The sequence below is a fragment of the Laetiporus sulphureus genome (assembly GCF_001632365.1).
Source record: "Laetiporus sulphureus 93-53 unplaced genomic scaffold LAESUscaffold_30, whole genome shotgun sequence".
Classification (NCBI taxonomy): Eukaryota; Fungi; Basidiomycota; class Agaricomycetes; order Polyporales; family Laetiporaceae; genus Laetiporus; species Laetiporus sulphureus.
In genome coordinates, this window is record NW_024468539.1 from 2,476 (window position 1) to 29,190 (window position 26,715).

General features: G+C 46.9%; 8 protein-coding genes across 8 annotated transcripts; 6 read left to right on the top strand and 2 right to left on the bottom strand.

Moving 5' to 3' along the window:
• Positions 1–1,264: 1,264 nt before the first annotated feature.
• LAESUDRAFT_715290 (uncharacterized protein) lies at positions 1,265–1,576 on the top strand (the record flags this gene model as incomplete). The annotated part of the gene is made up of 1 exon (XM_040907133.1): positions 1,265–1,576. The coding sequence occupies one exon, from the start codon at positions 1,265–1,267 to the stop codon at positions 1,574–1,576; it is 312 nt and encodes a 103-aa protein (XP_040762449.1).
• Positions 1,577–7,453: 5,877 nt separating this feature from the next.
• On the top strand, positions 7,454–7,792 carry LAESUDRAFT_760748 (Synaptojanin; the record flags this gene model as incomplete). Its single annotated transcript, XM_040912794.1, has 2 exons — positions 7,454–7,677; positions 7,738–7,792. The coding sequence occupies 2 exons, from the start codon at positions 7,454–7,456 to the stop codon at positions 7,790–7,792; spliced, it is 279 nt and encodes a 92-aa protein (XP_040762450.1).
• Positions 7,793–8,110: 318 nt separating this feature from the next.
• On the top strand, positions 8,111–9,020 carry LAESUDRAFT_737768 (uncharacterized protein; the record flags this gene model as incomplete). Its single annotated transcript, XM_040910822.1, has 6 exons — positions 8,111–8,144; positions 8,201–8,316; positions 8,381–8,571; positions 8,592–8,636; positions 8,819–8,865; positions 8,923–9,020. 6 exons carry the CDS (start codon positions 8,111–8,113, stop codon positions 9,018–9,020), a joined length of 531 nt encoding a protein of 176 aa, XP_040762451.1.
• A 718-nt stretch (positions 9,021–9,738) lies between these two features.
• Positions 9,739–13,224, bottom strand: LAESUDRAFT_715292 (uncharacterized protein; the record flags this gene model as incomplete). The annotated part of the gene is made up of 15 exons (XM_040907134.1): positions 9,739–9,810; positions 9,860–9,925; positions 9,981–10,015; positions 10,273–10,622; positions 10,711–10,828; positions 10,884–10,937; positions 11,121–11,301; positions 11,356–11,438; positions 11,711–11,788; positions 11,842–12,115; positions 12,237–12,318; positions 12,368–12,419; positions 12,475–12,802; positions 12,859–13,080; positions 13,132–13,224. The coding sequence occupies 15 exons, from the start codon at positions 13,222–13,224 to the stop codon at positions 9,739–9,741; spliced, it is 2,088 nt and encodes a 695-aa protein (XP_040762452.1).
• A 2,189-nt stretch (positions 13,225–15,413) lies between these two features.
• On the top strand, positions 15,414–17,222 carry LAESUDRAFT_760750 (uncharacterized protein; the record flags this gene model as incomplete). Its single annotated transcript, XM_040912795.1, has 4 exons — positions 15,414–15,731; positions 15,789–16,088; positions 16,164–16,842; positions 16,948–17,222. 4 exons carry the CDS (start codon positions 15,414–15,416, stop codon positions 17,220–17,222), a joined length of 1,572 nt encoding a protein of 523 aa, XP_040762453.1.
• Positions 17,223–17,365: 143 nt separating this feature from the next.
• On the top strand, positions 17,366–17,677 carry LAESUDRAFT_657226 (protease; the record flags this gene model as incomplete). The annotated part of the gene is made up of 2 exons (XM_040904669.1): positions 17,366–17,518; positions 17,561–17,677. Coding segments are annotated over 2 exons (270 nt in total), but the record flags the coding sequence as incomplete, so codon positions are not given.
• Positions 17,678–22,389: 4,712 nt separating this feature from the next.
• LAESUDRAFT_760754 (uncharacterized protein) lies at positions 22,390–22,987 on the top strand (the record flags this gene model as incomplete). Its single annotated transcript, XM_040912796.1, has 2 exons — positions 22,390–22,786; positions 22,845–22,987. 2 exons carry the CDS (start codon positions 22,390–22,392, stop codon positions 22,985–22,987), a joined length of 540 nt encoding a protein of 179 aa, XP_040762455.1.
• Positions 22,988–23,614: 627 nt separating this feature from the next.
• LAESUDRAFT_760755 (cyclophilin) lies at positions 23,615–24,326 on the bottom strand (the record flags this gene model as incomplete). The annotated part of the gene is made up of 5 exons (XM_040912797.1): positions 23,615–23,724; positions 23,777–23,896; positions 23,956–23,995; positions 24,055–24,240; positions 24,306–24,326. The coding sequence occupies 5 exons, from the start codon at positions 24,324–24,326 to the stop codon at positions 23,615–23,617; spliced, it is 477 nt and encodes a 158-aa protein (XP_040762456.1).
• Between the last annotated feature and the right edge of the window lie 2,389 nt (positions 24,327–26,715).

Here is a 26,715-nt window from a genome sequence, read left to right on the forward strand (position 1 = left end):
GAGCCTTCCACGCTCCTTGTTGGTTTCCTGATGCTTGTAGTGGGCGTCGAGGTCGATCCTGGGGGTGGCCTTGTGCTTTGAGGCTTTGGGCAGCTCAGAGTCTTGCTGAGGCTCACGCCGGGTAGAGATCGCATTGGAATGTATGTCAAAAAAGCCGCACGCTACGGCTGAAACTGCTTGCGCTGAAAATACGTGGCCACTTGTGTTAAACACTAAGCAGGGGCGCAGAAAATGTCAGATTGTTTCTAATGTCACGGTAACACCGAACAAGAGATCAAAAAGACTAAAAAGGGACAGTCATGTGGAACGTGCCGCCCTGATCCCCCTGATCCCAAAGGTATCCCCCTGAACCCTATGTGGCGCAAGAGCCTGTTGACTTACTGGTTAATGTTGGCAGACGCAGGAAAGGGTGAGAGATATATGAAGGAGCTGGTGAGCTCAGTGAGTGCTACAGGTAGTAGACGAGGAGAAACAATCTGAGGTTTCGTCCCCTACATGGCTGGTCTTATATACACATACAGCAGGCTATCTTACCTAAGCTACCTATCTATGGGTATAAGCAAATGGCCGTACATGAAACAATAGGATGTCCGGAAGTAGAACAATAAGTGGGAAGATCGATGGTTGCCGCAGCAATGCGTGTGCACATCGTGCCTATCTTGGTTTCCCTTTTGTTCTCCGATGTGAACATCGTACCTATCTAGGCTTCTGGCTAAACTAATAGGAAGCAGAAGGCCGATGCATGACAATAGTCCCTGTTCCCTTTGTTCCCAAATGGGTGCCTCTATTGTATCCTGGAATAGACAGGTCCGACCGTATCATCCACGGGTCTGGACCATAACATGTGATGTGGACTATCACCTGATCTCTACGCGTCGTGTCTGTGGCTGAGTGGCGTGAGATATTGGTGAAGCACGTGATCTGTGGTGTGAGAAAAGTTACGTGCGGACTTTGTGGTGAAAATCTGTGACAACCAGCCACTATCTGCAGCAGTTGACAGCGAAAAGCTCGAGCGGAAGTGATCGGTGAGTCATCGCTGATGGAAGATATGCTAAACTGTTACTGATGCGTCTTCAGTATCATCGCCGCCCACGGCATCATGATATGTCTCCTATGTCCTACTTCGTCCCCACTGGCAGTAGGGGTCGCAGTACTGCCATGTGATTTTATCACCACTCTGTTCTCCCGTTCTGGGCACATATGTGCCATACATGATGCATCTGCACTGAACGTCAGACAAGCATATGCCTACACCTTGGAGACCATGGATTCTGTTCTATGTAACATCATGCAGGCTGCGGACATGGTGCTTTTCAAGCTCGAAGCCTTGGATGTGTGCCTTGCTGTTATTGCTGAGGTCACTGCTGCAGATGGACTATCCGTAAACCAAGCCAAGGCTGAAATTCTCAGCCGATTATGGATGTACATCGATGGAAACAAGGAAACCTTACTGATCCATGAACGAAACATCACTATTTTGAGTCGTGTCAATGATTATCTCAGAAAATCCCTGCATTACATTGAACTCGTCCTGCACACTTTAGAGGGCATGCAAAGCGGCACCGAGGAAACCTGACAGATTGCTGCGGGCATGATGTTATCTAATCCAGTGTCGATAGAAGCAGTTCTAGAAATCATATCCATCGACACTGAAAGACTCACCCATGGACACAGCAAAGTCACTATATCAGATGTCGATGACGAACTCACGGTCTCCCCAGGTGTGCTTCTATTCCAATTTGCATTAAGGAGCATCATCATCCTCATGTGGAAGAACCTTTATAGGGCTGAGAAAGGTGCCTGTTGCTGCATGATTACTGAGTTGCCAGAACAAAGGGTCTCTCATCTGCGATTCGATCCCATCTAGCTTCCTTCTACAAAGCCATGCACGTAGAACAGCCAACGATACCATGAGACAACACGGCATCAGTCGTCATCTTAGAGAGTGTTGTGGTAGTTGAAGTCTCTTTGCATTTTCAGTCCGAAATTAGTACAAGATTTCTTAATGATCAGTCACGGGTGCATCCTGAGCTTTACATGGATTCCGTGACGATTTCTAGGAGCATGTGTTGATACGTATGCCTGTTCACCAGCTTTGATTCGATTTGCCTAGCCTGGGTACAGTACACCGAGTTGAGGAGAATGACAGTGATGAGGATGCACGGGTTCGATGCACGAACAGCTGTCAGCAGGCTCAAATTGAAGGGAGGAGAGTTTGACATAGCCTGGTCTTTATTTTGTCAAAAATCCACATCTAATTATGAAATCAGTGAGGCGAGTTCGATGAGGGCCAGCAGGTTCTTAATCATGATTGCACAGAAATTTGAATGTGCCCTGCAATCGTCAGGTAGCAAAGTTGGTCGTGCACAAACCTGTTTGTGTGCAGAGCGGCGATCATCTCCAAAAGAGACAGTAACGTTGTCTCAGTATCTGCCTATGTGCTGCCAAGATACCTCTTCCTCAAGTCTGTCTACGACAAATTTGGCACTTCACACAACATTGAGGTCCATTGTTGCTTCTTCGTGGCAATCGCTGAGGATGGCGACGGCTCACAAAGAACAAGAACTTCCACGTCGCCCAAGCCAAAGCAGCCGAAACCATTCGTGAATGTGACTTCCAGAATGACATCATGGGGTCAATGGTACAAGAGGGTTCTACAAATAGCATGCTGGTGTCCTGGTGCAACTGTATGACGAGTCGCTCGTTGGAGCTGAAAATCTCGAATTGGCGTATATTGAAAAATATGAGGAGATGACCGCCATTATCAGAGAGCATGGTGTAGGAATGCATGCGGCCTAGCAGCTTCATCACGGTGTGCCTCGTGAGAGACATAGCATCTAGCCCAGGAGGTTATCGCTGAAAAGAATGACCGCATAGTGATTTTCTACCTGCAATGCAGCCACTGCTGATCGTTCAACTTATCAGTGACAATCTCCAATGATCGCGGAGGCAAGAAATTACTGTTAGCTTCGAGGGGGAGGTGAGCATACATGACTGATGTGTATCATCGCTCAGAGAATATAATCGAGGAAAACGATTGCATTGTCAACAGAAAAAGGATCTCACGCATGGAGGAGTCATGAAGCATCCAGATGCATATTCCACGTCCAAGGTCGGTCTAGCTGAGTGAACAGTCAGAGCTTTTGATGAACTGCTACCTGCCAGACCATGCTGGCTTAAACGCATGCATCATATTGATGAACATTTCGGTCAGTCTGCCAACCAGAATCGCGAACTGTTGTAATGATGAATGACTTGCTGGTTATCTTGCCTGTCCAGCATCAAAATGTCATAGAAGGGTCTATTTAGCATGTTGATCCAAGTTTTTCCAAGGCTTGGGATTTTTGTATCGACCTCTACTCCGTAGTTTCCTTCAATCTATACCATATCCATAAGCTGCAGATCACCAGTTGGACTTTGGTCACTTGCAATTTCATGACCAAACAACTGCTACCCTTGACCACCTACTGATCGCAATCGTAGGCTGGTGTTAAGGTTGAATACGCACGTGGATGCCTTTGCAACATTCCTTACCTCCAAGTTCCACGTTTCCATCAATCACTCTGAGAATCATGTTCTCTGATTTGTCTGATAAATGATGCTGAGGTTGCAAGATGTGACTGCGGCTCACGCTCCCATTGGATTCAAGAGCACACGTTTGTCATAGAGATTTGAGTGAAAGATGAGAATGTGGCCGTTCGAGGCTGGCTGAGGCTCCAGAGCACGTGCTACTTGGTGAACTCGATGGCACAACCTCATCGTCCAAAACAATGAGCAGCGGCACTGCATCTACTCATCCATCAATGTCAGACATCTCGCTAACAATGTCACAGACTTACATCTTTCATCTGCATCCGGGGCCCGACGATTTCGTGCAACCTGGACACCTCAGTCTCTCCAATATAACCTGGCCATTCATTATCCTGCACTTGATCCCACATCTGCAGATACCCTCCTTTCATTATTCCCAGCACATGCAATCGATGTACTCTCCAGAGCTCGAGGTGTTCTCGACCCCACCTTCGACACCGGACGTGACATGAGAAACTCTCCATCCCTTTCTTCCTCGATGTTCTATCAGGTCCTCCAACTTGCATGTACAGCAGTCAGCTTCACCTGAAAAGTTTTGTATGATGCAGCATCTGCGTGCCCTCATGAACGAGCAATCGTTGCCAGGGTCTTTAGGACGATTGATCACCTCATTCAAATCAAGGTTCAAGCTGGGGAATCATGGTACCCTGTTGACTGATATATTAACCTTTGATACAGCAACTGACGGGCCCATGACAACTAGTGTGGATAGCTCTGAAGTCAACAACACACTGGAGAAGAAGCTCGATCCACGAATCGTACTCCTACTCAATCAACACTACAAGCTGAACATCGTAAATCATGCTTCCGTCCATCCGTATGCAAGAATTTGCAAGTCGTGCAAGCTACATGGTGTTACTTTTACATGCTATGATGCCTCGCCACGTGATAGCCATGTAATCGCTGATACATCGATCCCAGAAGATTGGGAGGTGGCTTTTATCAGGTCTATTTTAGTTCATACGTATGATGTCAAAAGAGCCCCCGAAACGAGACAAACGTTCTTCATCATGCAGAAGCTCAAACCCCTGGATCAGCGCGACTCTATGCATGATTATTACTCTCAGTTTCCTTTCACTGGAGGCCAGCTCTATTACGATGCGCTTGACTCATCCCTGACGTTGCTCACCCCTACAAGCATACTGCATCATTTCGCCCTCACTCTGCATCATACAACATCAATCAAGGCAAAATGTGTACACATGTTACCACTAGACCGCGTAAGCTATGCATTTATATGCACTTACATCTGATACTCATGTTCCACTAGTAGATCCACGGAACTCTCCAGCAATATTCTCGTCGTGTTATGCTTGCCTCTGTCTAGTTAATATCTTCACTGTCTTGAGGTCGTTAAGTTGTTCAGATTAAATAGGCTGACAGTATTCCCAAAGCCAGCCAAGCAGAATGTAGAACTGCTAATGATCGGGGTGACGTGAGTAAAACGCAATCACAGAACGAGGTTATCGCTTCTCCTGCACCTCTGCGGAGAGGAAGGTGCGCAGCTCGATTGATGCTCCATGCTTGAATGTGTATCAGATTCCTCCACACCATGGCTTAGAGCAGTCAAAGGGGAGGCCGTGATATGTGAATCTTTCAGGTCAAAGGTCCATAGCTTCCAACCTTCTAGCGTAGAGGCACTCAGTCTGTGGATAGATTCTACCGGCACTTTGATATCGTCGTACTGTAACTTATGGAATGATGGCTGCAGCCTGCGACGATGGTTGACACTGAGCAGGACGGTGCAGTGTAGCACGTCCTTGACACTACGTTGACCTCCCACTTCACAATGGAGCTGTTCTCATATGTCACGTATAAGGAAATCTTGGAGACAGATAATGGCACTGCTTCTGATGGTTAGAAAGGTGTGAGTGGAAGGATGGGAGATGCCGCACAGTGCTGGGAAGCAGCAAGCTGCAATTGCGTGACTGCGACTATAGATGCATTTTCCAATGAAAGCTGAGCAAGAGGTTTCACGCTATCCCTGCCGATCGACCATACCCGATGGTTCTAGTACTGGAGCCAACCACGGGCAGTTCCTGCATCATTGATGGCTACAGTCGTGAGCATTGTTGCTGCAAATCGGGTGCTAGAGCTGCATAGCAGGATTGAGAAGGTATATACCGTGATATGTGTCCGAGCGTCGGTCCTCCAAACCATGACCTCATTTTGCAACCCCAAGGTCCAAGGTGACAACTACTTTGCCATTTTTGCTAGCAGTGATCACTTCGACATCAGTAGAGACTGCATGCGGGAAGGTAGTGAATGATATCTTCTCCTCGATGGAAGACTCTTCTGAGCTTTGGGAGTCTCGCTCTGGTGTTGTCGCTTTTCTTCTAGAATCTCCACATTCTTGAAAAGGTACAAGAGCAGCACATACAGTAGAAGTGTTGTGATCGTGATCGGCACAACGATGATCTTTACAAGCCATAAGAGAGGCTTGCCTGCACGTGAACACAGCCAAGACAACCTCACCATGTGGGACTGGGGGGCTTTCTCATTGTCTGCGATAGCAACGTGATCCTTCTGTTGGCCTTCAGCAGACGCTAACACCAGTATAGTGGGGGATTCGACATGAATATGAATCAACGTGTCATCAGTGGGATTCAAAGTGTGCCAGATGCAAAAAGCAGGCAATACCAAGTCGATGGCAGACATTCTGTTGTTCTGTCAAAGCAGACTGCGTGCAAGAGGACCTTTGAGGGGTTCCTTGTTATGCAAATCAGATGGAGACATAGTATTATACAGAGTTGCAGCAATAGCGAGCAGCTGAGTCGACATATAAGCATGCATCACAATGTGAAAAGACACAAGTATATGCACCAGTAAAAGGCTCAGGTTTTTCCCCGATCGACCACATATTGTGTTCTTCATAGCAGTGACAGTCTGATTCCAAGTTCTTGGTGGTGGGAGACCTAACAGTACTACCAGCATTATTGATTGATGTTCTGTCTGAGAAGCTCATCAGGCTGGAATTTGGATAGATGAGCCATATCCTGTTTGTTTTGACAAGATAAAAGTCACCTCAAGATGCTGAATGTTGATGGATAGTACTGTTACAAAGAATGGGTAAACCAGGAACCAATGAGCAACCAGGACAACAATTGAGAAGGCGCAGGACTGGCGAATAGTGCCGATGAAAAGGCAATGACACCGAAAACAGTGTTGTGAGAGACAATCTTTGACCATGGTTTGATCACAGATCCTGCGTGACTGCAACCGGGTTCCAAAGGGTGGATCCACGTGAAGCATCGTAACAAGTTTTCCGAGGCAGAAACCATGTCAAATAGATCTGGAGTGCACGTACAAGAAAAAAAGCCACTATAGCTGGGGGCACGTGATTCAGAACAAAGTGTGCCTGACACAAAAAGAGTTGTCTTCCTGGCCACGGAGACCTGATCCTGCAGCTTCATCATCTTCATCGCTCGAAGCTCCCGGCATCATGCTGGCGCACGATATCTGAAACATGGCATGAACGATGAGGTGCACCTTTGAGGAGTCAGGACTCAGATGCTGCATATTAACCTGATTTGCTGATACATGGAACCTAGGACAACATTGCAAACGAAGTGAAAACCGAACAGATCGTGTCCGAGACATTGACGACACCGTTCTACTTTCCCACTCCTTGAAGCTCAGAACATGAGCAACAGACCCGCCGTCTGAGCTCGAACTTCACCAGTTATGTTCAGGTGAGCATATCGGCATTGATGGAAGACTAATTCTAACAGAACAACAGTATCGTGGTAGCATACCTATTTACTGGGTGCAAGGAACTATTAGTATGAGCCCACAGCCTCCCATTAAAAGTAAGTCACATACTTTACATCTGAAAGCACGTTAACGTACAGCAGTCAGTGTCATGCATTGCTTCTACACCACAGCCTCCCGGCACTTTGACGACCTCTTCGCACGCTACGGTGGGCTTATCATGATTCTGAACCTCATCAAGAAGCATGAATCGGTCGCACGTGAATTGAAGCTCAGCGTTGAGTATGCACAGTGCATCAAGTGCCTGAACCAGTTCCTTCTGCGAGACAAGCAGATGATTTATCGCACGTGGGACATGTCACGGACATATAAGGAGTGAGCTACACCTGACTACGTGCAGGCACCCAGTGCTCAGTGCTAATGACAGTAATGCAGAAAAATGCAAGACATGATCGGGTACCTGGAAGACATCAGGGAGGAGTCTATCTAGACCACGGGCTTCTTCCACTCAGGACCAGAGCCATATTCGTATGCATTGCAAATCGAGGCAGAGTATCTTGGCCTTATTGTCTATCCCACCATTGACACTCACCCACTTTGGTCGCTCGAGCATAGGCAGAACCCAGGCATGCCATGGCGTAGCACAATGTCACTCCAGAATGGCATCTGCCGAACGAATTGCATTGACTGTCTTGACCAGACAAATGTCGCTCAGTTTGTCATCGGGAAATGTGCACTTGACCACCAGCTGTACGCGCTCGCTATGGTTGATTCACTGAATCTGGTATTCAATTCGGACGCTGTGAATATGTTGACCGAAATGTACCATGACCACGGCGATAGTAAGTCATCCGACGAGCCAAATGGTTCAAGGTATCAATGAACACTGTTCACTCAGGTTTGGCACTGCAATACACCGGAAGTGCACTCATAAATCAGGTCGAGACCTATCGACACATGCCGCATTGGAACAGTCACTCCAGGGACATCATCGAGCATCTTCGCTGTTTTTATGTCAACTCTCTTCTCGAAGAGCTCATCTACACTTGTCAATTCATGCAGAGCAAATGCTGACAAGCAAACTGCTATCAACCCCTTCCTCGGCATGAATCCTGACTGGCAAACAACTTGCCCTCTCCAACGTGACAAGTATCAAAAATGGTACAAAGAGGAGCATCTTGAGCCGGCCTACATGTTAGAAGACTGTCAGAAAGGCATTATGCAGTTTGTCAACACATGCAGAAATTACTGGATCGAATATCATCGGCCGTTAGCATTCACTTCTCTAGGAAGCACATTGCGTTCTCAGTGAATAGCATACTCAAGCTCCCTGGGTATGTTCTCTAAATTTCCTTTTGGCAGATGTGGTCTAATCTGGAGTTGCAGGAAGACAGCACATGACATGAACTACAGTCCATTCCTGCCCCATCACAACTTGTCCCATCACCACCACCCTTGATACATTCCAGAGGCAGCGACAGGATCTAATTGATCATGTAGCTGAACTATGGTACAGACTCATGGATGGCATTCGACGTTGGATCAGCTCAAGCCCAGCTTCCAGTTCTCAGATCTCACATGTAGACCAGGCCATGTGATCGTACCCCAAATGTGCTGAAGACGCCATCTCCGTGGATCAAAATTCCACTAAATACATTGCAGAGCAGCTTATGAACCAGACGGTCTCGCTGAAGGAAGAGAATGAGTACGAGGAGTGAGTATCTTGAGAATATTCTGTGTCGCCAGCTCATGAAGTGCTTGCAGCTATGTTGATTAGTACAAAGAGCTGCTCATCACCTCTGATGATGGAGTAGCTCACGTGGATCTTGAGCAGTACCAGAACGCCATCTGGCTGACATCTTGCTGACACAAGGTCACCTGTCTTGCTTTCATGAGCCACGAGAGGACGTGTTCATTGTATATGTGGAGAGCGCAAACCCACAAGGGCTGAACGGGCATAGGTACCCATTGCCCATCAAATTTGACTACGAGAGATGGATTGCGGGTGTGACTATGACTTGACGATAATTAACGACATTCGGAGAGTAGGGTATGTGAGCAATGTATCGTACTGTACAACGTTGATATACTGGATGGAGTGAGTGTTGAAAGAGGTTGCAGTTGGCTATGGTAGTTGGCAAAAATCAGTGTAAATCGAGGTATAATGTGATTTAATGTTGCATGCACCCGTCAGACCCCTGTAGTACAACCGAAACAAGGAAAATAGGCATGTTCTAGAACGGACAGTCAAAAATCCAAGCCTGCTTAAAGCAAACTCTCGACAAGCACGTTATTCCTTCTCCATCTGATGGCGCCCTTGCCAAAAGCTGCCTCTAGGACCTCCTCAAGAGTTTACACGAAGACAAACTGCATTTCATGACAAATCTCTGGTGGAACGTCAAGTTCGATCATCCACGGCAGGATCACCTTTATGATCTATGCACGATGTGTGCTGAGGACCTTCTCCTTGATACCACCTACAGGGCCAATGTGTCCACGAAGAGTGACCTAGAAACGGATAAGTTCGGTATCTCATAAGGGTTGTCGTACAGCTCACCTCTCCTGTCATAGTGATGTTACTTGGCACGCAAGCACCCGTGAGTAGGGAGATGAACGTGCAGGTCTGCATGAACATTAGCCCTCATCATACATCATAACCAACAAGTATCACCATACACCATAGCAATCCCAGCAGATGGCCCATCCTTCTTCACTGAACCCGACAGCAAATGCAGATAACTGTCAATCTGATCTGAATTTCTCAATGGGTCCTGACTTCTCGTCTTCGTGATATACAAGTCGTATGCATGTGTCTTGACCTAGCTAAGTGCGAGCTCGCTGCTCTCCTTGATCACATCACTGAGGCTGCCCATGAGCTTCAGCTTCCCGCTCCCAGGCACCATGCTCATCTTGATCAGCAGGATGCCCCCTCTCCCATGCCGGTTATGACAAGCCCATACATGAGCCCACGCCGCTCCTCTCGCACACGCTCCTCCTCATCCCACCTCGCAATACTGAGGATCTTCTCGAGCTCGTCTTCCTTTACAATCTTCTTGTACCCCCTCACTCTGGATTTGATGACCATGCCTTCCAAAGCGCTGTCCGGGATGATCGCATCGTCCAGGTCAACACCCAGGCTGTCACAGTACTTGGCCCATTCGACAGCCTTGCAATGCACTACTGCACTGATTGCTTGCTCTAGCGAGGGCACATCCGCTTCACGCATGTAGTGTGTAGCAATATGGATGAGTGCTGTGTCTGTCAACATGAGGTGGTATGGTGTTAGACCATTCACCTTCAGCTGCTTCAGTAGCAAGAATCTACGCATGATATGCATCTTCTCATTGTATGTGTAACCTAATTTATTCGGTCAATGAAGGCTGAGGAATGTGCATGAGAACATGTTACCTGATAAGTGTACTACCTCGCATCTGTCCAGTAGTGGCAGTGCTATTGTATCGAGCGTGTTCGAGGTGCAAACGAACAGCACTTGACTCAAGCCAATCGGGACGTTGATATAATGATCCTGCAAGCAGATATTTATGTCAGTATTCCGCATTCTCTATCTGCTATGCAATCACTTATGTGGAAGGTGTGGTTCTGCCCCAGATCCAGCACTTTGAGGAGTGCAGCAGCTGGATCACCATGGAAGTTGCTATGAGACCTTGTCTATTTCATCTCTACAGGAAAGTCTATCAGTAACATGTAAAGATATTCCGAACGATACAGTAACTCACACTCACAAGAGAATCACAGGATCTTGTCTACCCACTTTTCTATGAGCCTGCACAATGTTCTCCGGGCCACTGGTGACATACGTCCACCTATGGTGAGATACTCAATCAGCCTCTTCTTGATCTTCTCGAGCCCAAAGTGATCCACATCGAGCTGCTGCCATGCCTTCATCAGAAAGATCTGATCTTGCAGTGCTTCTAGTGAGGTGCTATTCTGGTTAGCCGTCGTCGAAGCGGGCCAGGTGATAGCAGTTAACCACTCCAACTGCAGGTCTGCTCAGTCAACATCACTGAAGCGCCATTTGCATATGCTACTCACATAGTGCGAATAATGCCCTGCTCTATGCTGCCAGTTGGTGTACGTTTGAGCCTCTTCCATTCTCTCACAGCCATCTTGTGTTCCTCGTCATCCTTGGCCATCACCTCGATCTTGCTTCAGATCTTAGCTAAGTCGTGTGCTTCAGCCTCCTCATCATCATCAAGCTCGGACGCCGCCCCATGCAGGGATGGGCTACTAGGATTGTTTGTACTGGAAATCTTGAAGTCAGCCTGTGGGGATGACTGCTACAGGTTGCGTAGCTCATGCTGAATGTCAGCGAGCTGCTGCTCAGGAAGAACTCCTTCTGCTGCTTGGAGAGTGACTCGTCGATTGACTGGGTGATCTTTTTGCTCACTTCCGAAATTGACTTCTGCTTGACAAAGAACAGCTGTGCACTTCAAGCGTTCTTTCATCTCGGTGACAGACAGAAAATCTGGGGTAGGATGTCAGTCTACTTGCCGGACAACCTAAGGTCACAGCACTCACCGAGCTTGTTCACATATTCAGCATTCAGGCTAGCCACCAGCACGTCCGCTATCCATCTGGCCCTTTTTATAGGCACTTCATCGACCATGTTAGTGAGCTTTAAGTAGAAGTTCCGTTTGGCTTCACTAGTGGCATCACTGCTTAAATGATCCAGCAACTTCAACACTGCACCCTTGAACGTCATGAATGTCTCAGCACTAGGGTCACCCTCTTGACAGGGATATTCAACCATGAGCTCAACCAATTCATCAAGCCCCTCTGGAACTTCCCGAGCCTGGGGAAGATGAATGCATGAAAGGCCATAGAGATGCGATTGATGGAAATGATGCAGAAGCGAGTTTATCTCGTGGTGATCATCAGAAGCCATTGCATGCTGCTCGCATCCCAGCGCTCACTGGCATGTCGTCACTGGAAGATAAATGCCATGCATTGATGAATGACATGCTGCTGTCCCTTACAATCTGATTGGCATCACCCCTGCAACGAAGATGATCCCGCTCCACATTATGTCACATTGAACACACACTTACAAGTACATAGCACAGGTGGATAGCAGTCCTCCTTATTGTTGATCTCAGCTATTATGAATCAAATGAGTGGTTGATAATGGAAATAAAGACATTTAGAACTTACATACGTAGCATACGCTCAACTTCAGCCTTGCTGCTTCACGAATCGCTTCCCTCTCCCTCCACACTTGAGAACCGCTGACCGGATGGACCTGCAACAGGGCTCGAGAACCGCTGACCAGATGAACCTGCAACAGGGCTTGACGCATGCACATTAGATGGCCCAACAATAGGAGAGCCATCAGTGTTTGAACTATCAGCAGCCGGCGAAGGAGTGGGAGGGGCTGGTGCTGGGAGTGGAGGGCCTGAGGTACCTCAATGAAGAATATGGGGGGTTTGTGATCACCCCTGACTGGTTTGCCGATACGAGGGCAGTCGTGCATGGCGTGCCTCTTATAAAAGGAAGAGGATTAAATGAGCTAAGAATTGTGTATAAAAGTGATCTTACCTTTGCCATCACTTCTAGGCAGATCTTCGCCTTACAGTGCGGACAGATAATAAGACCGTCCTTTGGATCGTGCTCTATAAACTGAGAGAACCATCTGTCCACAAAGTGAACAGCAACAATAGGGGGGTGGAAGCTTGCGCTGTGCATGAGATGGTCCTTATAATGAATACTGGTTTTACATTCGTCACAAAATGTTAGGTTCTTCGAAAAATGCGGACTTGGCTGTATATAGTGTTCTAGAAGTATAAAGGTCCACGAGTTAAAGATAGTCACCTTGTAATCAGGTCCCGCACTCTGCAAAGACAACGGCGGCACCGGCTGCCCTCTCGCGTGTGTAGTGTTGTGACATTTGTGAACTCGATTCATGTTGTATGTTGAAGAACGACAGACAGCAGGATCAGTGCCAGCAGCAGGATTGATATCAGATATCAGAAGGTGTGATCGACGTGTCTAAGCCATATATATGTTGCTATGCGGGCTGGCAGATCGGGATCAATATTTCACGTTGTCATTGGCTGAGCACTGTCGGCTTGTATATTCCACAATGTCATTGGCTGATGTCACGGTTTTACCTGACAAAGTCATTATAGGAACAAATGCTATTAAGGAGCATATCATTTTTCATCATTTCTCGTCACACAAGAAGTCATGTGACCTAATGAGATAAGATAAACGAGGCACCCAGTCACATGACCTCGGATTTCTCTCGGCATTATCACGTAACACTGAACTCCTCAGCATGGCATCACATGTCGCAATCACCATGACACCATATTGTGTGCTCAAGAGGAGCTCTGTCTCTGTGAGCTATTATTAGACAGCCAATCAGGATAATTGGGATATGTCATACGGTTGTAGCACTGACCAGTAGGATAGCGTGTGACTCACTTATGTAGTACTGTACAGTAGCATAGCAATCATGTATATAAGGACCAGCGAGACGAGGAGGAGACCTCAGTCTTATTCTCCTTCGTCCTCCACTACCATCACAGAGGGGTCTTACCAGACACTCTCAGTGTGCTATATATCTAGTATCATCCTCATTTGTGATAGCGCCCCTCACCTCGCCAGTAAGTCTTACTTTGCGACTAGCGACTCGGCCTCGTCAGTGAGCACGTCGTATCGCCACAGCTCGTCGCTGTAGGCTCTCAGCCAGGAGACCCTCAAGGGGACTCCTTATTTTGGTTATCTATCTTTGTCATCGGCGTGCTGTGACATTAGAATAAGACTGACCTTTTACGCTCCTACCAAGTGTCTAACACTGATAGCTGCGCATTTTCGCCCAGAGACACTCTGGCCCAGGGCAGGCCTATTTCCACATCACTTCCCTCATACACTTCCTCTGCATCTCTACCACCTAAGCTGCTTCCTTCCTTCAAAAGGAACAGTGCTGCACCTCGAACCATCAACGGTACCGTTCCACCCAACGGATGCTACCATCCCTATCAAAGGAAACCCAGAGTCCACCATCTGACTCAGGGAAATCTCGTTCAGGTGCAGCCCTCCCAAGCTGGCTCACAAGGAATCACAGCCAAGCATCACCAACAGGAGCACAAGGTTAGCCTCTGGCTTGAAGACATTCCAAAGGAGACGCTTACCCTGTCCGTTCCACTTCAACCTCCTCATTCCTATGCTACATTCCCCGCCATTGACGTCCTCAATTTCACGCTCTCAAAGAGCTACCATTCCCATGGGATCCACAAAAATCCCAAAGGTACTCTCCCCGAGAACATCGCGCTGACTGTATATGCTACCATTCAGTGATACAAAGTCTTGCAGCAGCCTCACATCGCGGCCAAGTTCACAGAGGAGCAGTTGAAGTGCCGAGACAGAATTCTTCGACACCTATCAGTAATAAACGAGCACATCGGAGCCGGGCACGATTTCACATTCATCGACAGGTGCATCACTATCAAATTTTGTGTAGGACTAGGAAAGATTTCCTTCAAGGGAATCAATAAGGAGCAGGAGCGCGTAGGCAAGGAGATAGTAAAGTTTGAGAAGGAGTCGTGCTACTGGCCTTACTAGGACCAGTAATATTCTTGTACTACCATATCAGCAGTTGTATGCCCCGATATCAAATCGCTTTCGCATTCAGAAACTACGTGGTCGAACATCGCATAACCGACCATTATCACCATCTTGTGTGTATGGGTTACTTCATCTATCAACCCCTACTATCAGAGCGATCCATCCCACTCTATCACTATCCAGTTGACATCGAACGACAAGTCACCCTGCACACACCTTTTCGACTCATTGAAACAGACATCGAGATAATTGATCCAGTCCGCGAGTGGATAGAAAATGCTTACTGGGAACGTCTTGCTCGGTTGTATCAAGAAGACGAAGAACTCTTCTGGATAAACTGGTACAGAAACTTTCCAGAACAAAGACACCCTCACCCAACAAGGCTAGAAGAAGCTGCAGCACGAAGGAATTGTGTCATCGAACTAGCACAATTACCGGGAGCCAATAATCAGCCTCAGTAAAAGCTCACAATTTCGAACACACTCTCTGCCGCCTCTTTCCCACTATCTTCAACATTGATTTCCATGTCTCAATACAATTTTGGAGGCGTGACATTCCCAGGAGGACATACTGCAAGTGAACCTTCTAACCCATGGAGGAGTAACGCCCCCTTGACACCATCTGAAGCAGGACCAGCTGCCCCTGCAGAAGAACCCCACAACAGCAGCACACCCAAGGCGTCGGGAGTAGTCAGAAACCCATCACCTACCACCCTGCCAGCATTCTCCACACCTCAGACTTGGGAATGGCAGGGAGTCCCTTACGCAACCATCGAGGAAGCCGCCAATGCCACTGCACCAAACACCATCCCAAATGATGTTAAGGAATGGGTAATGAATGTGGTGTGATCATTCATCATGAGAGACATTGTAAGCTCGTATAAAGCCTTACAACAAAAGATGGATGAGCGACACGAGCGCACGGTGGCCGCGTTGGAAGATGAAGTACTGGCTCGCATCCACGTCAAAATAATGGCAGTGGAAACGCGAGATCAGCTAAGGACTGCAAGAGCCCAGATCAGCACCCTCTCCACCGACAACGAACAGCTCATCAAGTCAAATAACAGTCTGATGCTCGAAGCCCAAGCAATCCACAAGGACTTCGAAGATTACAAAGATGAAGTAAAGTGTCAGATGGACACCCTTTATGGCAACATGGTTGCCCTGAAGAAGGCTCAGGAAAAGACCACTACCTACATTGTTGGCTTAGAGTCTTGACTCAATAATGCCATCATCAATGTGCCCTCCACAGGTATCCAACAACCGGCCGGCCAGGCCAGTCAATCACCTCACCGAATTAAGCTCCCCGACCCTGTCAAGTATTTGGGAAGGAAGTCGTCGGAAACTTGGTTCATGAACCTGCTCATCTGGCTCGATTATAACCATTTTACGGATGACAAGGATAAAATTTGGCAGGCCAATGCACATCTAGAAGGCGGAGCAGCTCTATACATGAAAGAGTATGCAATCAAGCTCGCCTCCAGACAAGATGTTGGCACATGGGCAGAATACACCAGGAAACTGGAGATGGCATACAAGACGCTTGACCCCAAGCGCATAGCACAATCATTGCTAGACGCACACTGCACAATCCGCCACAAGACGATGATTGCCTTCGCGGAGAATTTCAGGGTCTACGCTCCCGAATCAGGATACTCCGATGAAGATTTAATTGTCAAAATCAGGGAGCAGCGGTCAGCCCACATTCAGATGGTTATGTCAGTCACGGAGACTTTAGATCCCTCCAAGATCCCAACCACTTGGATGGACTACCTTGAATTCTGCCTAGAGATTGAAATCAAACATCTCCAGCAGATCTCGGGCAACAAGTCTACCGGACAAACCACGGCAACCAAGGCGGCCGCCCCTAAGGACCCTAACGCAATGGACACCAGCACACGAATCACCCACGAACTTTCCCCGAAACAGGACAGATGGCTGGCAAACAAATTATGTTTGTTTTGTGGAAAGCACGCCTATGAATGAGGAAAGCGGTGCCCCTCTCCTAAGCCAGAATACAAGGGCAAGCAGTTTCAAACCTGATCTATCCCAAAGCAAGGCAAAGGAAAGGGCAAGGCAACAAACGTGCGACAGGTGGAAGAAGAAAGTAGCGCGGACTCATCAGCTCAAATTGCAGCATTGGAACAAGCAATTGCTGCACTTCGTGGTATGAGCACAACGTCGACCACGCCACCATCCAGCAAGGGGAAGCCAAAGGCAAAGGCGCACAGCGTGGACACAGAATCAACGATATCGGCATCAACAGTCAAGGACACCAATGCGAGAATCGTCGAGATAGACGATTTTTCAGAGGATTTTCAGTATGAAGTGTAGACGAGTCTGGTGTCACACTTAAGGACAATTGTATTAGTACCGTGAGAACGAATGTACCTAGCGACCACATATATATTGCATCCGCAGATTTTTCTAAACATTCGATCGAACTGCCAATAAGATTCGTATCACAGAAAATCCAGACAACAGCCCTATTGGATTCTAGAGCATTCTCTTGCTATATCGATCAAAGATTCACCGAGAAGCACAGGTTTAAGATGATACCTCTAAACCATGAAATCAGAATCCTCAACGCAGACGCCAGCCCCAACAAGGGTGGTGCAATTACTCATCATGTAGTCACAAGCATCTTAATCGGGGAGCACCGATCAACCGAGAGTTTGCTCGTCACAAACCTTGGACGCATGTCAATGATCCTTGGCATGAAATTTCTACAAGAACACAACCCCCGAGTTGACTGGGAACATAGAGAGGTCACATTCTCAAGATGCTGACACATGAGGAAGCAACGAGTCAAAGTATGTGAAGAAGAAGTCAACCTTCTATCGCAACCTCAGCTCAAAAATGAAGCAATTCTCCCCGACGTACACATGGATGATGGGTGGGATCAGGAAGATAACTTCATCAACTGGATAGACTTGCAAGACCAGGATCTTCGTAACATGGTGCACGACATCCTAGGCATAAGCAAGAAGGTAAAGGAGCATTTGGTAGAACAGCCGGCAGAAAAGACACAGGACAAAGAATATTGGTCCAAGTTCATCCCTCCAGAATTTCATCAATTTGGAGATGTGTTCTCGAAGAAGAGCTCAAAAAGAATGCTGACACGTAAGCCCTATGATCACGCAATCAATCTTGTCCCAGACGCGGCAACTCCGAGACTGGCAAAAGTGTACCCTATGTCTTTACGAGAGAAGAACTCGCTCGATGAATGGATTGACGGCGAACAAGCCAAAGGCTACATTTGACCGTCTAAATCCCCTTACACCGCTCCGGAATTTTTTGTCAAGAAAAAGGATGGCTCTCTTAGACTTGTCCAAGACTACAGGGCATTAAACAGTGTCACCAAGAAGAACAAGTTCCCACTCCCGTGAATTAACGATCTCATTGATGAACTCTCCAGGGCTAGTATATTTACCACACTAGACCTGAGATGGGGGTACAACAATGTATGCCTTCACAAAGGAGATGAGGAAAAGGCAGCGTTCATTACCCATAGAGGGTTATTTGAACCCACCGTCATGTACTTCAGATTCTGTAATGCCCCTAGCACTTTTCAGGCCATGATGAACGACGTCTTAGGCAATCTCATTCGCACTGAAAAGGTGGCCGTTTATATAGATGACATCATCATCTTTACAGATGACCACGAGGAACACGACCGTCTGACCAAGGAGGTTCTACAACGACTTCGAGACAATGACCTGTTCATGAAACCAGAAAAGTGTCACTTTGCGACCACTTTCGTCAAGTTTCTCAGACTCATAATCTCAAAAGGGTCGATATATATGGACTCAGAAAGGTCGACGGCGTGCTCAAATGGCCGGTGCCCACCAAGGTAAAGCAAGTACAAGCATTCCTTGGTCTGGCAAATTTCTATTGATGATTCATCAAGGATTTCGGATCGATGACCCGACCCTTGACTCTATTAACACGTAAGGACGCACCATGGAAATGGGAAGATCCTCAACAAAAGGCATTCGAGGCCCTCAAAACTGCATTCACTTCCGCCCCCAATCCTAGCACTCCCTAACACAATCTGTCCCTATAGACTAGAGACAGATGCCTCGGACTTTGCCACAGGTGCAGTCCTTGAACAATTGGGAGAAGATGAACTCTGGCATCCTGTCGGTTATTACTCCAAGTCACTCAATGAACACGAGCGCAACTATGAGATTTATGACAAGAAAATGCTAGCTATCATTCGGGCATTGGAAGAATATAGGCAATACTTTGAAGGACACCCGCACCCGGTTGAGATATGGTCGGATCACCTTAATCTTACCTATTTTTGACAAGCTCAGACACTGACCAGATGACAAGCTCGATGGTCACTTTACCTTACAAGATTTAACTTTATTCTCTGTCACCGCCCCGAAAAGACGATGATGCGTGCCGATCCTCTGTCCAGGAGGCCAGATCATGAGAAGGGGGTGAGCAATGACAATTCAGGGCAAACTCTGCTTCGACCCGAATATTTTGTCATCCATGCGATCTCAGCCACTCATTCCTCCGAAGTTGACGATGCAAAGCTTCTAGAAAGAGTGAAATCGGCACTGAAAGACGATGAAATGACTAAAGGTTACCAGCACTTACTAAAAACTGGCAAGCGAGAGTTCAGAAAAGACCTCCAAGAGTGGAACTTCAAGCATGGATTGCTGCTCAGAAGAGAAAAGGTCTACGTTCCAAAGGACTCTACGCTGTGGAATGAGCTGATCAAACTACACCACGACATCTCCACGGTCAGACACCCTGGATGATGGAAGATGCAAGAACTGATTAGCAGGAATTATTGGTGGCCAGGGCTCACCATTGATGTTAAGAAGTACGTCCAAGGCTGCGTAACCTGTCAAAGAAATAAGACGAGCAAGCAGAAGCCTTACGAACTACTTCAACCTAACCCAGTACCAGAAGGACCTTGGGAAATGGTTACATGCGACCTGATTACGCAGTTACTGCCAAGTCCAGACCATAGGGGAGAAAAGAAGACTGTCATTTTGGTAGTCGTTGACAGATTCACCAAACATGCTCACTTCTACCCAGTAGATGATATGGTGACAGCATCTCAAGTAGCATCAATTTTCTACACTGAAGTATTCAAACTACACGGAATTCCCCGGCAGATCATATTCGATTGAAGCACACAGTTCTCAGCCAAGCTATTTCAGGAGTTCTGCCAGAAACTTCATATCAAATCTACGATGTCTATAGCTTATCACTCTGAAATAGATGGACAGACCGAGCGAGTCAATCAAATTCTAGAGCAATATCTGCGCATGTATTGCAATTACTGAGAAACTGATTGGGCCACACTATTGCCCACAGCGGAATTCGCATACAATAACCAAGCTTCAGAATTGACAAGCCTGTCCCCATTTTTCATTGAGCATGGTCGACACCCCCAAATGGCGCCAGACGTACTGGAAGGAATATAACATCCATCCCTGGAACACCTATTCCACAACTGTGATCAAGCACAGGAACAAGCTCGTGCCGCTTTATCGTTAGCAGCAGAAAAAAATGAAATGGTACTTCGACCTTAAAAAGCAGGACGTCCCTTTCAAAGTAGGAGATGAAGTGCTTATTCGAGGAAAAGATCTTCACGTCAAAGTCAAAAGCCAAAAGCTAGCAACTCAAAACTATGGACCATTCAAGATCCTCGAAAAGATCAGAGTCGTATCATTCAAACTGCAACTACCAGCGGACATGAAGATACATCCCGTGTTTTACGCTTCTAAGCTTATAATGTTCCATCAAGACTCTATCCTGGGATGCGTACCTCCCCTTAACCCTCCAGTCATCATTGACAGAGAGGAAGAATGGGACGTAGAAGACATCCTGGATTCAAGAGTCAGGTATAACAAAATCCAGTATCTCGTGAAATGGTTGGACTACGACCACAGCGATAATACTTGGGAACCATTGAAAAACCTCACAAACGTCAAAGACAAAGTAGAGGAATTTCACAAGACACACCCAGATGCTCCAAGAGCAAAGCCGTGAACATGCAAAGCACACAAAATCGCTCTGTCTGACCACCCTGATGAATTTATGCTCTTCTTCTGCACCCATCCGAATGCCAGAGCACCCTACAAGGGTTCTGCAGAAGCTGTTGGCTGGGATGTCAAGTCCATACAAGACATAGATATTCCCTCACACTCCCGAATGCTCATTGGCACCGGACTTGCAGTTGATCCCCCAAAATGGACATACATTCGAGTGGCCCCCCGAAGTGGGCTAGCCCTCAAAGGAATAGATGTCGCAGCAGGGGTAATTGACCCAGATTACATAGGGAAAATCAAGGTGCTTCTCGTTAACATGACCAGCAAACCATTCGAGGTCAGAACAGGCAATCGTGTCGCACAACTCATATGCGAACGTTATGCTCCAGGAATCATTTCTGAAGCAGATAGTTCACTTCCAAAGCGAATCATATGAGGCACCAAAGGCTTTGACTTTTCAGGACGATGAATCTTGAGAAGGGGGTGATGTCACAGTTTTACCTGACAAAGTCATTATAGGAACAAATGCTATTAAGGAGCATATCATTTTTCATTATTTCTTGTCGCACAAGAAGTTATGTGATCTAATGAGATAAGATAAACGAGGCACCCAGTCACATGACCTCAGATCTCTCTCGGCATTGTCATGTGACACCGAACTCCTCAGCATGGTGTCACATGTTGCAATCGCCATGACACCATATTGCGTGCTCAAGAGGAGCTCCATCTCTATGGGCTATTATTAGGCAGCCAATCAGGATAATTGGGACATGTCGTACGATTGTAGCACTGACCAGTAGGATAGCGTGTGACTCGCTTATGTAGTACTGTACAGTAGCATAGCAATCATGTATATAAGGACCAGCGAGACGAGGAGGAGATCTCAGTCTTATTCTCCTTCGTCCTCCACTACCATCACAGAGGGGTCTTACCAGACACTCTCAGTGTGCTATATATCTAGTATCATCTTCATTTGTGATAGCACCCCTCGCCTCACCAGTAAGTCTTATTTTGCGACTAGCGACTCAGCCTCGTCAGTGGGCACATCGTATCGCCACAGCTCATCGCTGTAGGCTCTCAGCCAGAAGATCCTCAAGGGGACTCCTTATTTTGGTTGTCTATCTTTATCATCGGCGTGCCGTGACAGCTGGCTATTGCCGGTGACATCGAGATCTCTCTGTCTTGCTCATATCAGCTCGACAGCAGCTGGAATGAATACAGTGAACCCTCCTCTTCGCAATACGTACCATGCGCTCTGACGATGAATGGCAGATTGAACATTTCTGTTCGCTCGTTCGTGTACGTTCTCTTTCAAACTTTTGCTCGCAGTGCACTGATCGTTCCCCTGACAATCATCGTTATCATCATCGGCTTGTTGACTGCCGCTCCTTTCTGCTGAGCCTTGCCATCATCTCTGCTGTAGCCATGCTTATTGCTGTGGGCGCTGTCCCACTTATGAGCTGCTGAGCCGGCTTACCGTCACCATGACCGTCAACGTCTGCCCGACCACCACTGAGACCATGTCGATCGTGCCCACCCTCCACCTGGAGCCTGGGATGAGTCATCCTCATTCACTTGGGGCTGGCCCGAGCTCACGACCTTTCCCTGGGTATCCTTCTCCCTCCACGACTGACACCCCATATGGCCCACCTCCCCATTCCATCCAGCTCAACCTGGAAGACGCTCTCTTCTCTCTCCTGCCTGACTGCCTCGCCCACTTCCAGCTGGGGCAGGAAGTGCAACACGGGTTTCATCCAGTGTTGCAACACCGGTCGGTGACACGTCGAACCCGGATATTCTCAGTTTGGTGGGTGATCTGCTCGACAACGTGGCAGGCCTCATCGGCATTGGCTGTAAACCCATCGTTGGCGGGAATGTCTGGTGAGTGCACCGTGCGAGTGTTCCTATTGAGGTTGGTATAGCTGACGTGCGTTATCAGCTCGAACTCCTCTGTGTGCTGTGAAGGTGACATCTTCGGCAAGTCTCTATTGCATTGTCGTTCATGGCAAAACATGCTTATGCACGTTCTCTACCAGCAGCTTGATCAGCATCGGCTGCATGGCTGTCAACATCAATCTCTAGATGTGTTTCATCCTCTGATATGTAAGTGTAAGTCCATACCTATAGAAAAGTACGAGGACGCACACGTGCTGACAGGCTTGGTTGTGATAGAAATGCGCCATATATGGTTCGTAGGTAAGTCAAAGTTGGTGTAGCCGCTGCCACGTGTTGTTGTCTGTCACCATATCGTTCTCCTGGATTTTGCAGTTCCCTCATGTAACTCTTTGTTGTTTTCTATACACAATGATCCTTGCTCGTCGACATTCGCTGTATCTCTTTACATCAAAGGTTCTACATGTGTCACTTCACATGGCCCTTCACATGTCCTCGCACAGCATGCCTTCACCACTGATACACCGCTTCTGAACTCGTTGACCACCAGTCCACAAATACAAAGGCCTCCGTCAGAGTTGAGGGTCTTCACAAGCATATGTGTTGATGGCAATTGTAATTTCCTGAGGCCCAACGTACGTCGACATTTCGGACAACTTTGGTTTTTTTATTCGTGACCTCAGTGTCTTCCTCATTGAGATACTTAGACGGTAAGTTTGATCAATATCTCTCAATTTTACGCAAACATCCGATGACGGCCAAAGATAGTTTTGCAGATCTACTATCACGCCGTCTTCTCAAAGCCACTGCACAAGCTCAGACAACACTGCTGTTAGCAATGATAATCTCCACCGTGAATGTACCAGCAGCACAACCGAGCAACTCGATCTTCTTCACGACATTGTCGTAGCTGTCAAGGACTTCACCTGAATAGCAAAATTAGGTAAACGCCCTAGTACGAATCAAATGACTACATACCAAAAACGACGTAGGAACCATTGAGCCACTCAGTTTTGACCATGGTGATAAAGAACTGCGCTCTGACCTTCACCATCGAGAGTAAACCAGCCTTCTCGTGCTTGAGCGTAAGGTTCTCGTCTAGCAGCCATACCCTGTATAGGTGGCATTGGCCGATCGGGATCTCACAAATGACTTACCAGCAAACTTCTTGCCATATATGGGCTTTCTGCTGTCATCCTGCAATGCGATGACACTCAATGACAGCGAACTATGTGTGGTCTCGATCTCGTATACACACAGGTGATGTCACCATCCTGAAGCAAGAAGTGGGGGATGATGCGGTGGAATGAACAACCCTTATAGCCAGACCCACGCTGGCCAATGGCAAGCTGATAGAAGTTTTTGACCATCTTGGAGACGACGTTGTCGTACAGCTTGAAGACGATGCACTCGAGGAACATGCCGTTGACGTTGATATCGAACTGCCAGCAAGGATGACGGTGAGCACGTCGCTCGCAATGATACGCCCTGCAGGCTGGGTACTTACGAATATGTTTCGATTGGACATGGTGACCAGGATGAGAGCAGCAGTAGCGGATACGGGGAAGCAGGAGGTGAGGAAGCAGGAGGGCTACTGTGTGGTGCTTATCTTATTTGTCTGTATTTTATGTTCATAATCGGCAACAGGCGGCCAACACTGTACCGATTCCTATAGTCAGCTCAGCAAAATTCTGGTGGCATTCAGTCATGTTGACATGACATGACATGACATGACAACTCTGTACTAGATAAAACAGACAATGACTAGACATGACATGACCAGACAATGACTAGACATGACATGACAGGACGGTTAACCAACTTATTTATGGACTGAAATATCTTCCTTTGGGAAAATAGTTTCACTATTACCAATATGTTTCAGTAAAACAATCGTAACATAATTTAATTGTTTCCACCCTATTTTCAGACTATTTCCATATCCAGACTTAAGATATTTTCACTGTTTTTTTATCAGGTTTTCCGTAGAAAAATAAATCTATGCAGGCTGTGCTAATGTGGTGAAAAGCTATTCAGAGGGCGATCGTCAAAGCCAAACATACTAACCACAATATAAACTATCCCAGATGTTTTACATGAAGAATGAATCCTTTACATGCCTGAAGTGTATGGCATGACTTTATGAGCATTATAGAGTATTTAGATTGATAATAATACAGGAAACAAGGCAGACACACCCTGATGAGTTTCTCATTATTCCATATGAGCAACCATGCCAGGAATGTATGGCTATCTTCCCTCAGATGCTGGTGGAGATGGTCCTGCACAGTGCAAGACACTATTAACATGTCAAGAACTTCACAAATGCATCAGCAGGAATGTGTCAGCATAAACGCATCAGCATGCATGTATCAGACAAGAGAGCACATGCTCACTACATCGCATGTACAGCCAATCAAATTCGAGATGAAGCTAAACTCAAATCAATAGACGTGCACATTCAAGGAAGAAAGCACGTAGGTGATGCATCATGTGTAAACTGTAAGTGCTGAAACTAATAGACATGTGCATCGAGAAAACATCATGTGGGTGACACATCACACATACAGCCAATCTGAATATAGATCATAAGTGCTGAAATTAATAGATGCATGCATCCAGCAAAAACATCACATGGGCAACGCGCCGCACGTCCAGCCAATCAGCATCATAATAGGAACCATACTGAATTTAATGGTCAGTCTGTCATGAAGTTGTTGTAGCATGGAAAGTGACTGTATAGTAAGAAGAAGATGTAAATTGTCTATCTGAAGCAGTAGCCTTTAGGTGGCTTACACTAAGGTGCGCAGAAATTAAGAAGTGCACGGATAAGCAACAAATTCTAATTATATTTGGTAAAGCACCAGTATGCATTAATGACCGGTAAGCTTGACTTTCTCACTTTAGCCCTACTACTCATCAAATCCCGTCTGCTGTTCTTTCTTTGTCGATCACTCCAACGATGTTCTATCTCTCAATGTGCATTCATACATTGCCATGACAGTTCGCCTGCTCTCCATGCTCTTTGTATCTCTTCTGAACTCGCTGTCCCAATTTCTCGCTCTACCTTCAAGCAGCAAATGATCTTCACACTCCATTCCATGCTGATGGTATGGGTGACATCTGCCAGTGCACTGCCATGTCAATCTTCTTTGTCTGCTGTGCAATGCCACACCTCCAGCCTCTGCTCGATTTCATCGTTCATCTCCCCCAACAAGGCTTCTTTCTCACTGTCATCTGACAATCTTTCCAACCCTTTCCATCCTGCCTCTACGAAGTGTTCAAAATTTACTGCGTTAAGGCCTGATGCCAACTCGTCCTCATCGTATTGATGTTCGTCAAACAAGTCATCATTGTCAGGAATCTTCTTTAACTCCTCTGGGATTCGCAGATTGAACGGATGCACCGATATGTCCAGATTATACGAATGTTGAAAGAGATTGCCCAGATGGAATGTGCGATGTGCCAGGGTGACTAACTCGGATGGTAGTCCCAAGATGGTATGGTGGAAGGGGCTGGCATATAATCTGGTACGAGCACTATATGCTTTTTTGTTCTGTATTGCATACCTTGCACGACCTCTGTCAAAGGTTATGCATGTTTCATAAGTTCGTTACCAGCCTACCTAGCTGACTGCACATATTTCTTTTCTCTCGCCTAGCTGCGAGCCTTTCATTCAGTGTTTGATACTTTGCATGACACCCCATGGTAAGTTCGGGAGAGTTGAAAATGCTAAATTGGGGTAGCTCTGATAATGCCACTTCAATCTCTGACAGATAAGGAATGCATTTATTGTGAATGAGTATTGCTGCTGACAAGAAGCTAAAGGATATATGTGCAGCACGAGAAAGACTAGTACAGTGACAATTCACAACTGCTGCATTACAGGCTCAAGGGAACTCAGATAAAGATGATGA